The 12,887-nt window shown below is 32.0% G+C and overlaps 1 protein-coding gene across 3 annotated transcripts in view; it reads left to right on the plus strand.

Moving 5' to 3' along the window:
- The window catches only part of Hcf (Host cell factor), a 208,568-nt gene that overhangs the window by 63,126 nt on the left and 132,555 nt on the right, over window positions 1-12,887 (plus strand). For all 3 annotated transcript variants that reach the window (XM_067277724.1, XM_067277726.1, XM_067277725.1), the window contains exons 8-9: window positions 7,619-7,675; window positions 11,184-11,311. In XM_067277724.1, the coding sequence (XP_067133825.1) occupies window positions 7,619-7,675; window positions 11,184-11,311 (185 nt within the window). The remainder of the gene's footprint in view (window positions 1-7,618; window positions 7,676-11,183; window positions 11,312-12,887) is intronic.

Genomic DNA, 12,887 nt, shown 5'->3' on the forward strand with positions numbered 1-12,887 from the left:
CACGCAAACGTTTTCAGCCTGATTTACAGGCCATCTTCAGGCTTGGAATACATTTGAAATTAAAATTCCATCCATGGAATACAAAAATTCAAATTCAAAATTAAATAAGGAACAATCAAAATACAACATTGAATAACTAACATAAAGCAAAAAATAACAAAAAATATATAAAAATGTAACAAATGAATACGTAAGCATTAATAAATGCAAACTTCTAAGACATACAATAAAACCACTATATTGATTGGTTAGAGCCCTTATTAAACTTCTTAACCATAAACTTCCATGCAGAGGGAAGACTTTCTGCGTCCCTCGCATTAAGACAGCCTTCTTGTAATCTACTTCTAAAAATCTGCAACTTTTCCGCTGTCAAGGCTAATGATGGAGACGATAAAGGATTTATGACGGCCGCCTCATTCCATTTGACCGTAGCTCCTGGCGCTTGCGCCATTTGGGACAAAACTGTTGCATTAGACCCCTTTCTGATATTATAACCATGCTCCTTGATTCTAATTCCTAAACTTCTAGTGGTTACTCCGATGTAATCTTTTTTAACGCCCAATTGCATGTTTTCATACGGAATTTTATAAACTCCTGCTTTCTCTTCTGCCTTTATAACATCTTTATCATTCCTGAGGATTTTGTATAAATTAGGGGCCCTTTTTATAAGCATCCTCGAACTTTTTCTGTGTGCTATTTCTTTCATGACTGTATTCATATTTTCATTATATGTAAACTTTACAAACTTATTGGGAGCATTCTTAAAACATCCTTTCTTGATGTTGTGTTCATATTTCTTAATTATTCCTAGAATTGTACTTTTTTGGTAACCTAGGGTCCTGGCTACATTTATTATTCTATTTATTTCTTTCGTCCTGTCTTGTACTCTTTCGCAATACAAAATGGCTCTTCTTATTAAAGCTCTGAAAGCTGCAATTTTATATTTATACGGATCCTTGGATTGGGAGGGAATATACAATGGGCTGTGGGATGGTTTAATAAAAACACTAGTGGACAAGTGGCCTTTTTTGAATGTGATATCGATGTCGAGAAAATGCAGATTCAAGGAACTTTTCTGCTCCAACCTTAAAGTAAGGCCATCATTGTTATCATTGATCTTATCTAAAAAATCCTTAATTCTGCTGTTACTTCTCCATAATATAAGTAGGTCATCAACGTATCTGCTGAAATACACGATATCATCCTTAAAACCATGAAAAATTCTTCTTTCCAGCCTCCTAACTACCAATTCGCATAGGATCCCTGAGAGTGGACTTCCCATAGGGACCCCTCTTCTCTGTCTGTAGACCTGTCCATTAAACACGAAACAAGACTCCCGGCAGACCAAACTAGTTAAACTCTCTACTTCTTCTGTATAACTAAGCAATTCCGAGTTATTGCTGTATAAGAAATCCAATAGTGCCTCCTCGCACGATTCTATCCTTACTGACGGATACATGCTCTCATAGTCGAAAACCGTTGCAACTTCATCCTCCATTAATGCTATACTTTGCAGATCCTTAACCACCTTCATAGGATCACGGGCAACAAGAGTATCCGTGTCTAGTTGCAAGGATAAGTATTCATGCAATTTCTTTTCTAACACAAATGTGGGACCCCTGCACTTCTCTACAACAGGTCTTATTTCTTTACCGGTTTTATGCACCTTCGCGAAAGCAAATAATCTAGGTGTTCCTGGCCTAGGGTTCCTGCATTTCTTGAGAAAAGGCAAAACTTTGGAAAGCTTAGAGACCTCCAGTTTCCTGACCCTTCTATCCAAGCTTCCAATAAGATTGCTGTTGATCTTTTCACACTCCGTCTTTTCGATGTAATCCATTAGTGCTTCGTTATATGTACGCCTTTTCATGATGACTAGTTGTTTACTTTTGTCAGCCCTAGTCAAGACCAAATCATTATGTTTTAACCAATTCTTCGTGAGCCGGATGTCACTACTCCTAAAATCCTGCTTACGGCCCCTCTGCCTGTTGTTGAGGACTGCTTTCCATCTGAAGTACTCTTTCTCTAAATCGTCCAGCCCAACAATGCCTCTTTCAATTTCCTGTACTGAGGTTTCCCAATTCATAGCCTCTACAGGTACAAAATTTGGGCCTTTTATTAGAAGCTTCTTAATTCTTCCTGGTACCTCAATTTGGTCCCACGCGCAGAAAGTAATAAGATTTTTCTTTGTATTTCTAACCTTTTGTTTACGTATAATCCATTTTAACTTCTTTACATAATTACTAGTAGAATTCTTCTGGACTGCTTCAGCTAGATCGACCACTCTTTTATTCACATCAACTAGTTTCTCTGGATCCTCATTGTATATAGCGTTTTCTAGGCTAACGAGATCATTCAATAATCCGAATTTCTTGTTCTTCGCAATCCGAATAGACTTCTTCAGGCAAGCCATACAAAACCTGAATTTCAGTGAACTGCATTCCGTAGGAACGCTGATTCGGTAGATTGACATAGGGAATACTCCATTCCTTAAACAAGCCTTTAAAAAATCCAATTTGCATTTAGCTTTAACCAACCTTAAGGTTAACTTCCTGTATCTTTTGCAAAGTTTCACCGGTGCCGCCATATCAATAATATTATAAAGCACTCAGCAAATCATTATAGATATACGTACTTAACACCTTACACTTGCCGAGAAAAAATATATTTATTTGCAACAAACACGCAAACGTTTTCAGCCTGATTCACAGGCCATCTTCAGGCTTGGAATACATTTGAAATTAAAATTCCATCCATGGAATACAAAAATTCAAATTCAAAATTAAATAAGGTACAATCAAAATAAAATATTGAATAACTAACATAAAGCAAAAAATAACAAAAAATATATAAAAATGTAACAAATGAATACGTAAGCATTAATAAATGCAAATTTCTAAGACATACAATAAAACCACTATATTGATTGGTTAGAGCCCTTATTAAACTTCTTAACCATAAACTTCCATGCAGAGGGAAGACTATCTGCGTCCCTCGCATTAAGACAGCCTTCTTGTAATCTACTTCTAAAAATCTGCAACTTTTCCGCTGTCAAGGCTAATGATGGAGACGATAAAGGATTTATGATGGCCGCCTCATTCCATTTGACCGTAGCTCCTGGCGCTTGCGCCATTTGGGACAAAACTGTTGCATTAGACCCCTTTCTGATATTATAACCATGCTCCTTGATTCTAATTCCTAAACTTCTAGTGGTTACTCCGATGTAATCTTTTTTAACGCCCAATTGCATGTTTTCATACGGAATTTTATAAACTCCTGCTTTCTCTTCTGCCTTTATAACATCTTTATCATTCCTGAGGATTTTGTATAAATTAGGGGCCCTTTTTATAAGCATCCTCGAACTTTTTCTGTGTGCTATTTCTTTCATGACTGTATTCATACTTTCATTATATGTAAACTTTACAAACTTATTGGGAGCATTCTTAAAACATCTTTTCTTGATGTTGTTTTCATATTTCTTAATTATTCCTAGAATTGTACTTTTTTGGTAACCTAGGGTCCTGGCTACACTTATTATTCTATTTATTTCTTTCGTCCTGTCTTGTACTCTTTCGCAATACAAAAAGGCTCTTCTTATTAAAGCTCTGAAAGCTGCAATTTTATATTTATACGGATCCTTGGATTGGGAGGGAATATACAATGGGCTGTGGGATGGTTTAATAAAAACACTAGTGGACAAGTGGCCTTTTTTGAATGTGATATCGATGTCGAGAAAATGCAGATTCAAGGAACTTTTCTGCTCCAATCTTAAAGTAAGGCCATCATTGTTATCATTGATCTTATCTAAAAAATCCTTAATTCTGCTGTTACTTCTCCATAATATAAGTAGGTCATCAACGTATCTGCTGAAATACACGATATCATCCTTAAAACCATGAAAAATTCTTCTTTCCAGCCTCCTAACTACCAATTCGCATAGGATCCCTGAGAGTGGACTTCCCATAGGGACCCCTCTTCTCTGTCTGTAGACCTGTCCATTAAACACGAAACAAGACTCCCGGCAGACCAAACTAGTTAAACTCTCTACTTCTTCTGTATAACTAAGCAATTCCGAGTTATTGCTGTATAAGAAATCCAATAGTGCCTCCTCGCACGATTCTATCCTTACTGACGGATACATGCTCTCATAGTCGAAAACCGTTGCAACTTCATCCTCCATTAATGCTATACTTTGCAGATCCTTAACCACCTTCATAGGATCACGGGCAACAAGAGTATCCGTGTCTAGTTGCAAGGATAAGTATTCATGCAATTTCTTTTCTAACACAAATGTGGGACCCCTGCACTTCTCTACAACAGGTCTTATTTCTTTACCGGTTTTATGCACCTTCGCGAAAGCAAATAATCTAGGTGTTCCTGGCCTAGGGTTCCTGCATTTCTTGAGAAAAGGCAAAACTTTGGAAAGCTTAGAGACCTCCAGTTTCCTGACCCTTCTATCCAAGCTTCCAATAAGATTGCTGTTGATCTTTTCACACTCCGTCTTTTCGATGTAATCCATTAGTGCTTCGTTATATGTACGCCTTTTCATGATGACTAGTTGTTTACTTTTGTCAGCCCTAGTCAAGACCAAATCATTATGTTTTAACCAATTCTTCGTGAGCCGGATGTCACTACTCCTAAAATCCTGCTTACGGCCCCTCTGCCTGTTGTTGAGGACTGCTTTCCATCTGAAGTACTCTTTCTCTAAATCGTCCAGCCCAACAATGCCTCTTTCAATTTCCTGTACTGAGGTTTCCCAATTCATAGCCTCTACAGGTACAAAATTTGGGCCTTTTATTAGAAGCTTCTTAATTCTTCCTGGTACCTCAATTTGGTCCCACGCGCAGAAAGTAATAAGATTTTTCTTTGTATTTCTAACCTTTTGTTTACGTATAATCCATTTTAACTTCTTTACATAATTACTAGTAGAATTCTTCTGGACTGCTTCAGCTAGATCGACCACTCTTTTATTCACATCAACTAGTTTCTCTGGATCCTCATTGTATATAGCGTTTTCTAGGCTAACGAGATCATTCAATAATCCGAATTTCTTGTTCTTCGCAATCCGAATAGACTTCTTCAGGCAAGCCATACAAAACCTGAATTTCAGTGAACTGCATTCCGTAGGAACGCTGATTCGGTAGATTGACATAGGGAATACTCCATTCCTTAAACAAGCCTTTAAAAAATCCAATTTGCATTTAGCTTTAACCAACCTTAAGGTTAACTTCCTGTATCTTTTGCAAAGTTTCACCGGTGCCGCCATATCAATAATATTATAAAGCACTCAGCAAATCATTATAGATATACGTACTTAACACCTTACACTTGCCGAGAAAAAATATATTTATTTGCAACAAACACGCAAACGTTTTCAGCCTGATTCACAGGCCATCTTCAGGCTTGGAATACATTTGAAATTAAAATTCCATCCATGGAATACAAAAATTCAAATTCAAAATTAAATAAGGTACAATCAAAATAAAATATTGAATAACTAACATAAAGCAAAAAATAACAAAAAATATATAAAAATGTAACAAATGAATACGTAAGCATTAATAAATGCAAATTTCTAAGACATACAATAAAACCACTATATTGATTGGTTAGAGCCCTTATTAAACTTCTTAACCATAAACTTCCATGCAGAGGGAAGACTTTCTGCGTCCCTCGCATTAAGACAGCCTTCTTGTAATCTACTTCTAAAAATCTGCAACTTTTCCGCTGTCAAGGCTAATGATGGAGACGATAAAGGATTTATGATGGCCGCCTGATTCCATTTGACCGTAGCTCCTGGCGCTTGCGCCATTTGGGACAAAACTGTTGCATTAGACCCCTTTAGCTACGGTCAAATGGAATGAGGCGGCCGTCATAAATCCTTTATCGTCTCCATCATTAGCCTTGACAGCGGAAAAGTTGCAGATTTTTAGAAGTAGATTACAAGAAGGCTGTCTTAATGCGAGGGACGCAGAAAGTCTTCCCTCTGCATGGAAGTTTATGGTTAAGAAGTTTAATAAGGGCTCTAATAAATCAATATAGTGGTTTTATTGTATGTCTTAGAAGTTTGCATTTATTAATGCTTACGTATTCATTTGTTACATTTTTATATATTTTTTGTTATTTTTTGCTTTATGTTAGTTATTCAATGTTGTATTTTGATTGTTCCTTATTTAATTTTGAATTTGAATTTTTGTATTCCATGGATGGAATTTTAATTTCAAATGTATTCCAAGCCTGAAGATGGCCTGTAAATCAGGCTGAAAACGTTTGCGTGTTTGTTGCAAATAAATATATTTTTTCTCGGCAAGTGTAAGGTGTTAAGTACGTATATATATTCATTCTTCTAATCCTTTATTAAATAAAGATGCAAGTAGTTTTCCAATTACATGAACTAAAGATATAGGACAATAATTTTTGGGATCATAAACATTGCCTTTTTTATGTATAGGAATAATCAAAGAATCAGTCCATGTTTCCAAAAATTGAATTTCTTTTAATTGAGTTAGAAACTTCCAATATTGTAAGAAATTTTTCAGAAAAATGCTTTAAATGTTATGTTCCAATAAAATCAGTTCTGGATGAGGTACTTCATTTAAAGCAGTTAATTGCTTCTTTTACTTTCTTCAATATAAAATCTAAAAAACATTGTCATTATGAGAAACACTTTATATACATCCATGAACAATTGTTTATCATTAACACACAAAGAATGATTTATAGAAAATTTAGCAGCATAGAAAGTGAACCATTTTTCCAGGGAAATTTTTAAACTATGATCTGATGAACTTTTATGTTTAAGGATATTAATTACTTGCCAAAATACTTCAGAGTTATTGAATGTAATCAATTTTTTATTTAAGTTCCAAAAGTAAGACATTTTATATTTTTTTATTATTATTTTTTGACTTAACAGTGTATACTCTTTTAAATAATTTTTATACAAAGCAAAACATTTTATTTATATTTAACTTCTTTGCCTTATTAAATAACTTCCACGGATTTTTTTTTTCTTGTACAACACTCTCTACCATACTATACATTTCTTATATGTATGGATTGGTAATGAGTATGATAGGGTAGTTTTATATGGTACAAATAGAACAAGAAATTAATTACAATAGAATCTGTCATCTTTCAAACAATAGCTTCTGCAGTATCCTCATGGCCTGTCTATTAAGTAAGCCAATTTTAATTACTTAGGATAATTTGAACATATTTTGTATTTGTTTATCATGATATATGTAAAAATATGAAGTATGAGTTAGTAATTGATGGATTTATGAAGTGGAGGTAGTTGTTGAGGAGGATTATAATTTATATAGTGCCACGTCATTTTTAGTTAGTGTTATCTTTTTTACTAATATGCATATAATATCTATTCTATTTCGTAATATAATCATAGTCCTAGTTTCTTTTATACATATTTTCACAGCATATATTTCCATAGAAGCAAACATTTAAGGTTTAAGATTTATTTAAAATTTATTAAATGCATTTTTTTCAAAACAATTCTTGAGTGGGATATACCATTTTTTATCCTGATTTTTCAAATATATTTCATTATAGTTATAACATTAAAATTAATAAGTTAATTATAAGTTTTCTTTCTCAATTTTAGTTGCTGTTACCCAGTCTCCAATGAGAATGCCAGTTAGTGCTGTATGTGGGCCAAGAGGTTTGTAATTTATTTTATATGTAAATTAACAGTATTATTGTATAGTAGTGTTTTCATTATTTAATTTGTTATATTTTCTAAATATTGCTAATGGATTCCAAATATGGATTTACATACAGTAGTGGTCACTTAATGTATTCATTTGGCTTGCTATTGATAACTTTATTTTTGTACAATATAAACTTTATTAATGCAACAGATCTTATCGTAATTTCTTTGAGACTCATCTACAGTAAATTTATAACATTAAATGGAGTAAGTGAATAAGACTGCAGTTAATAGAAATTTTAATTTTATTCATTCTGTAAATAAAAATATAAATACGACTTTTCCTCACGGGTAAACAGCTTGCTTTAGTTTTTCTTTTTCGCCATTACATTATCAGCAATCCTTAAAATTCACAAAGTTACGAAGACGACCTTCCTTTTTAGGCTACTGTCTCCACAAAAAAATGTAAAGATATAAAAACAGGTAGAGTGTCCTCTGGTGTTCTTTGCCACTATCATAATATTACATTTAAGTAAAAAATAAAAGGAACATGGCCAGTGTTATTTACATTTAATAAATAAAATAAATACAAATAATAAATAAAAAATAAAAGTATAAATACGACTTTTTCACACCTGTAAACACCTTGCTTTAGTCCTTCTTTTTCCTTTATTCATTCTGTTTTTAAAAGAGCATGTTATTAATAAAACAATTAAAATCTGTGTAACTTGAAGATTTATTAATTATCATTAATTTGTAATTAATCCATTATTGTTTGTATGCTGCTGCATTTAACAAGAATTAGCATATAATTGAAGTTGGAAATACCAGCAATTTAAACTTACAATGTAGCATTACAAGCAAATAACATTAAAAGAGTACTTAACTAGGTAAATGTTTACCTTGGTAGTTCCATTGGCCGTGCTTCTGGTTACCATTTTGTTTGTGAATGTGCACATGCAAACAAGATGGCGACTGTCAAACTTACCAACACATGCCTATTTTTAACGTTTTTAAAAACTATAATATATTTAAAACATAAATATGCTACTCATGTTTTCCATACTTTTATTTTGTTTTCCTGTTTTTTTTTCCGCTTGACAACTAGATTCGACTTCTGTTTTAGAACCTTCTTTTCTCTTATTTGACAATTTCACTACATTTTTAGTAGATGTTTCTGTTTTTTTTCTTTTTAGGTATTCCTTTCTTCTGTTTGCTTGGTTTAGGGGCAGTAAACACACTTTCTGGTTCTTTCCGTTTGGAGTTTTACCTGATCCTGGATATATCCAATTCAAATGTTTAGCAAATAACTGAAAATGTTCTCCAGGTTTCTTAAACCATCCTAACCTAACCTAATGCCAAATAAAAGAAAATATGTACTGCAAGACATATTCCTGAATTTTTCTTTGAATGTCTCTTTGAATGCTGAACTATTCATTTTACAATGTTTACATCTTAATGCTATGGAATTACAATCCTTCCTGTAAATTAATTTTTGACGAAATGAGCAATTAGTACAAATTTCATCTACATGTTGCAAACCAAGTTGAACAGCTAATTTAATACCTGAAGGCATTCTTTTATTGACATCTAAATAAACAAATTCAGAATCTAAGAACAGGTGAAAGAAAATTCTAGAATTGCAATTTTTCCAAAGTCTTCAGACGACAATTTCACTCCTTCTGACATTAATTTGTTAAATGAAAAATAAATATTTCTACTTTTGTTAATATTTAACTCAAAACAAAAATAATAAAAATACAAACTTTTGAATAATATTAATGCTGTCATAACAACACAACCTGAAACTTCTGTTAACATTAAACTGGAACTCAAAAATTTGCATAATTCTTCTTCCTCTCCGAGGGGGGAAGTTGGTCTCTGATTTGCATACAGATACGTCAGTATGATCAGCACCACCTTGATCAGATTTCAAATTGTGCCTACTGTTGAGATTCCGGAGGTGTGGCCATTGAGACTACCAGGTAAACTTATCCTTAAGTAATGCCTGTACATCTAAAGATGATAAAAATAACTGAATTCTAATCACAATAAACAAATTTTTATAAGTTATTAAAATTAGAAAGCTTCAAAACATAATAAATATTTGTGATGATGATAAACAAAGTTTACTATATATAGAATATCTGTGAATCTAATATTTGTTCTTTCAATAAATAGTAAGACAGAATATATTTAAACAAAACAAACATTTTCTTTTGTTTTAAACCTTTAAACTGTTCTTTCAATGTTCACATTTTTAGAGAAGATGCAAAAATAGTATAAGTAAGGCAAATTTTTAAATATACTATTGCATTATGTTCATTTTAATTTTTCTAGTACCAATTTTCTCATTGAAAATTTATTTGGAGGATTTCAAAATAAAATCTCCGTGCTTATGAAAGAATGTTATTGTCCTTGTAACTAGTGGCTGTGTCTTTCCCATAGGCTTTGTATATCTCCAGTTTCTCCAAGTGCTTTATGTTGTTGATCTTGCTGGAGTGTTGTATTAAGTGTATTAATATAGATACACTTGAACTTGATCATCTACAGCAAAAGCTGCCAAAGTAGATGAGATATGAACTTACTACAGTAACAAGGATAATGCACACAAGAGTGATGATCTTATTTTGAAATCTACTAAATGAATTTTCTAATATGTAAACACCCAAATTTACTCTTAGTTCACTATCCACTCGGATATTGATTACACTTTTCCAAGTATAGTACCAAGCAAACTTAGTACTGGAAGTGGTCCAGATTTCTGCTCACAGGCTAAATGTATACTTAATTAATTAAAATATAAAATAAACGATGAAAAGTAAGGAACCAAATTGTATCTACAAATTAACAGATAAAATTAATACAGGTATACCTCGAATTACGTCGTTTCGAGTTACGTTGTTCTCGATTATTCGTCGTTTGTCAAAAAAGTATATGGAAAAATAAAAATCAACTTTAAGTCATTTTATTCGACTTTACATTCGTCCGCCAGAAATATTGAAGTCGTAATATCACTAGAAAAGTGTTAAAAGCACATAAATCATATTAAAATATGTACATTTACAGTAAATGTTAACATAATCATCATAAATCCTAGAGAACAAAACATAAAAAATCTGCGTTTCTGTGTTGTCGTCTTATTTAGCGGTCTTTAAGTGCTCATTATTGGTAAATTCCACCGTAGTTTCGACTTACGTCGTAACTACACAAGTAAATTTGACTTACATCTCCTCTAATGGAACAAATTACTGACGTAGGGTGAGGTATACCTGTACATTTCTAAATCAGGATCTTATTTACATACTTCACTTAATGTTATTGATCAGTTATCATCAGTGTAGATGAGTTTTGAAATGGTTACAATTAGTAGAATTTACTACTTTATTTCAAAATTTTATAAATTTATTGTATTGTATAAATAATTGAAAAAAAAAACACTTTCATATTTTATCCTTTTGTAACTAATGTTTCTTGATTTAAAATATTTTTGTTTTTATATAATAAATTTTAAACATAGCTGGTACAGTGACAGTAGTAAAATCAAGAGGACAGACACCTGTAACTGGACAACAAATTCGTGTCGTTGCAGCCACACCTACTGGAACTCAAGTAGTAAGAACTGTTGCTGCTACTTTAGGTGGAAATGTAAGTATAAAAATTAAAATCTTACTGTACTATAAATGTCAAGATTTTTTTATTGATCATATATAATTGTTAGAAATTAATCACATGTGATTACAATGAATTTTTTGTTGTGTCCTATTATTTTAACATGAATATTTAATTTAATTAGTGTTTTCAAAATTTAATTTGAAAATTGATTTATTATTATATAACTCTTCAATATGTTATCATGTAAAATTGTAAGATTTACATAAAGTAATTAAAATTTTTTTATTCTATATTGAAAAGAAATAAAAATTTAGGTATTATAAGTATTAAATAATTAATCTCAAGTAACCAACTGTTTAAATTTACCACAAAAACATTTTTGTCCTGTTTTATATCAGCTTTATCATTATGATGAATATAAGTCACTGGCATTCAGTTGGAAATTCATTTAAAGTTTAATAAACTGCACACCTGTGTTAGAACTATCTCTAACAAATGAGTAAACAATGTGAATGAAACAAAGAAAATGGAGGTTTGAATCTTGAATGAAAGGCATTTAATTGGAGTACATGGAAATTTTAATCGTATAGCACTTGTTATTAGGATATTTATCGATATTTTCACGTATATCAATTGGTCATAATGAGTGTTTTGTCTCATAAATTTGGAAAAGACTGAGTTAAAATAATTTGTTGTATTAAATTTTTGTGTATCAAAGTACAGTGGGATTTCATTGTGTAAGAAATTAAATAACTCCACTAAGAACCTTCAAAAGTACCAGCACATTAATATATTTAAAATAATTACAAACTGACAAACGTTTTTGATCCAATATGGATCTACTTCAGGTCATTAATGTTCTACAGAATTAGAATGCAGGCCATTCTAATTTAAATATTTTACAATCGCCATAAAGCTTTATAACATGTAAACAACAAAAATCACATGTATGTGTTAACATTAATGCTAAAACTAAAATGAAATAAAATTATCACAAATATTTAGGTATACATTTTAAAATAATATGTGAGTTAATTGTTTTTTAATTTTTAATGTTGCCTGGATTGTCGAAAAAGGATTGCCAGGCATATGAGATATACACCTCCTCCTTAAAATTGATGGATCCCCTTTTGTTCGGCTTTAAAAATTTTTAGAGCCTCTACAGTTCTGATTTGATCCATACACAGAGAGTGTTTAATAAGACTGGCTTAGCTTCTATGTCTGTTTCTGAAGTGTATATTACAGGGCAGTGGTCTGTTTTTTGTGTTGTATATCATATCTATGCTCTGCCAGTTGTTTTTTTAAGTGATCTCTTTGTTGAATTGATGTATACAAGATCCCTATGAAATCTGTTGTCTGTGACAGATATACTATACACCCCTGGTGTTTTGTAGGTGTTAATGGCATCTTTGCCATTTCTTAATAACTTACATGTGCAATCCATCAGTATATATGTTATTGAACAGTTTCTACAGGTAGCAATATCCTAGTATAAAGCATTTAATCCCTGGTCATAATCAATTATTATACGTTTGCCCGTATGTTCGCAACCCTTATTATCGCCATTGTTAAGATTGGAAGTGGTGTGTTTATTCATTCTTTTAATATA

This window comes from Centruroides vittatus, unplaced genomic scaffold, assembly GCF_030686945.1.
Source record: "Centruroides vittatus isolate TY-2023 unplaced genomic scaffold, ASM3068694v2 contig_754, whole genome shotgun sequence".
In the NCBI taxonomy this organism is placed as follows: domain Eukaryota; kingdom Metazoa; phylum Arthropoda; class Arachnida; order Scorpiones; family Buthidae; genus Centruroides; species Centruroides vittatus.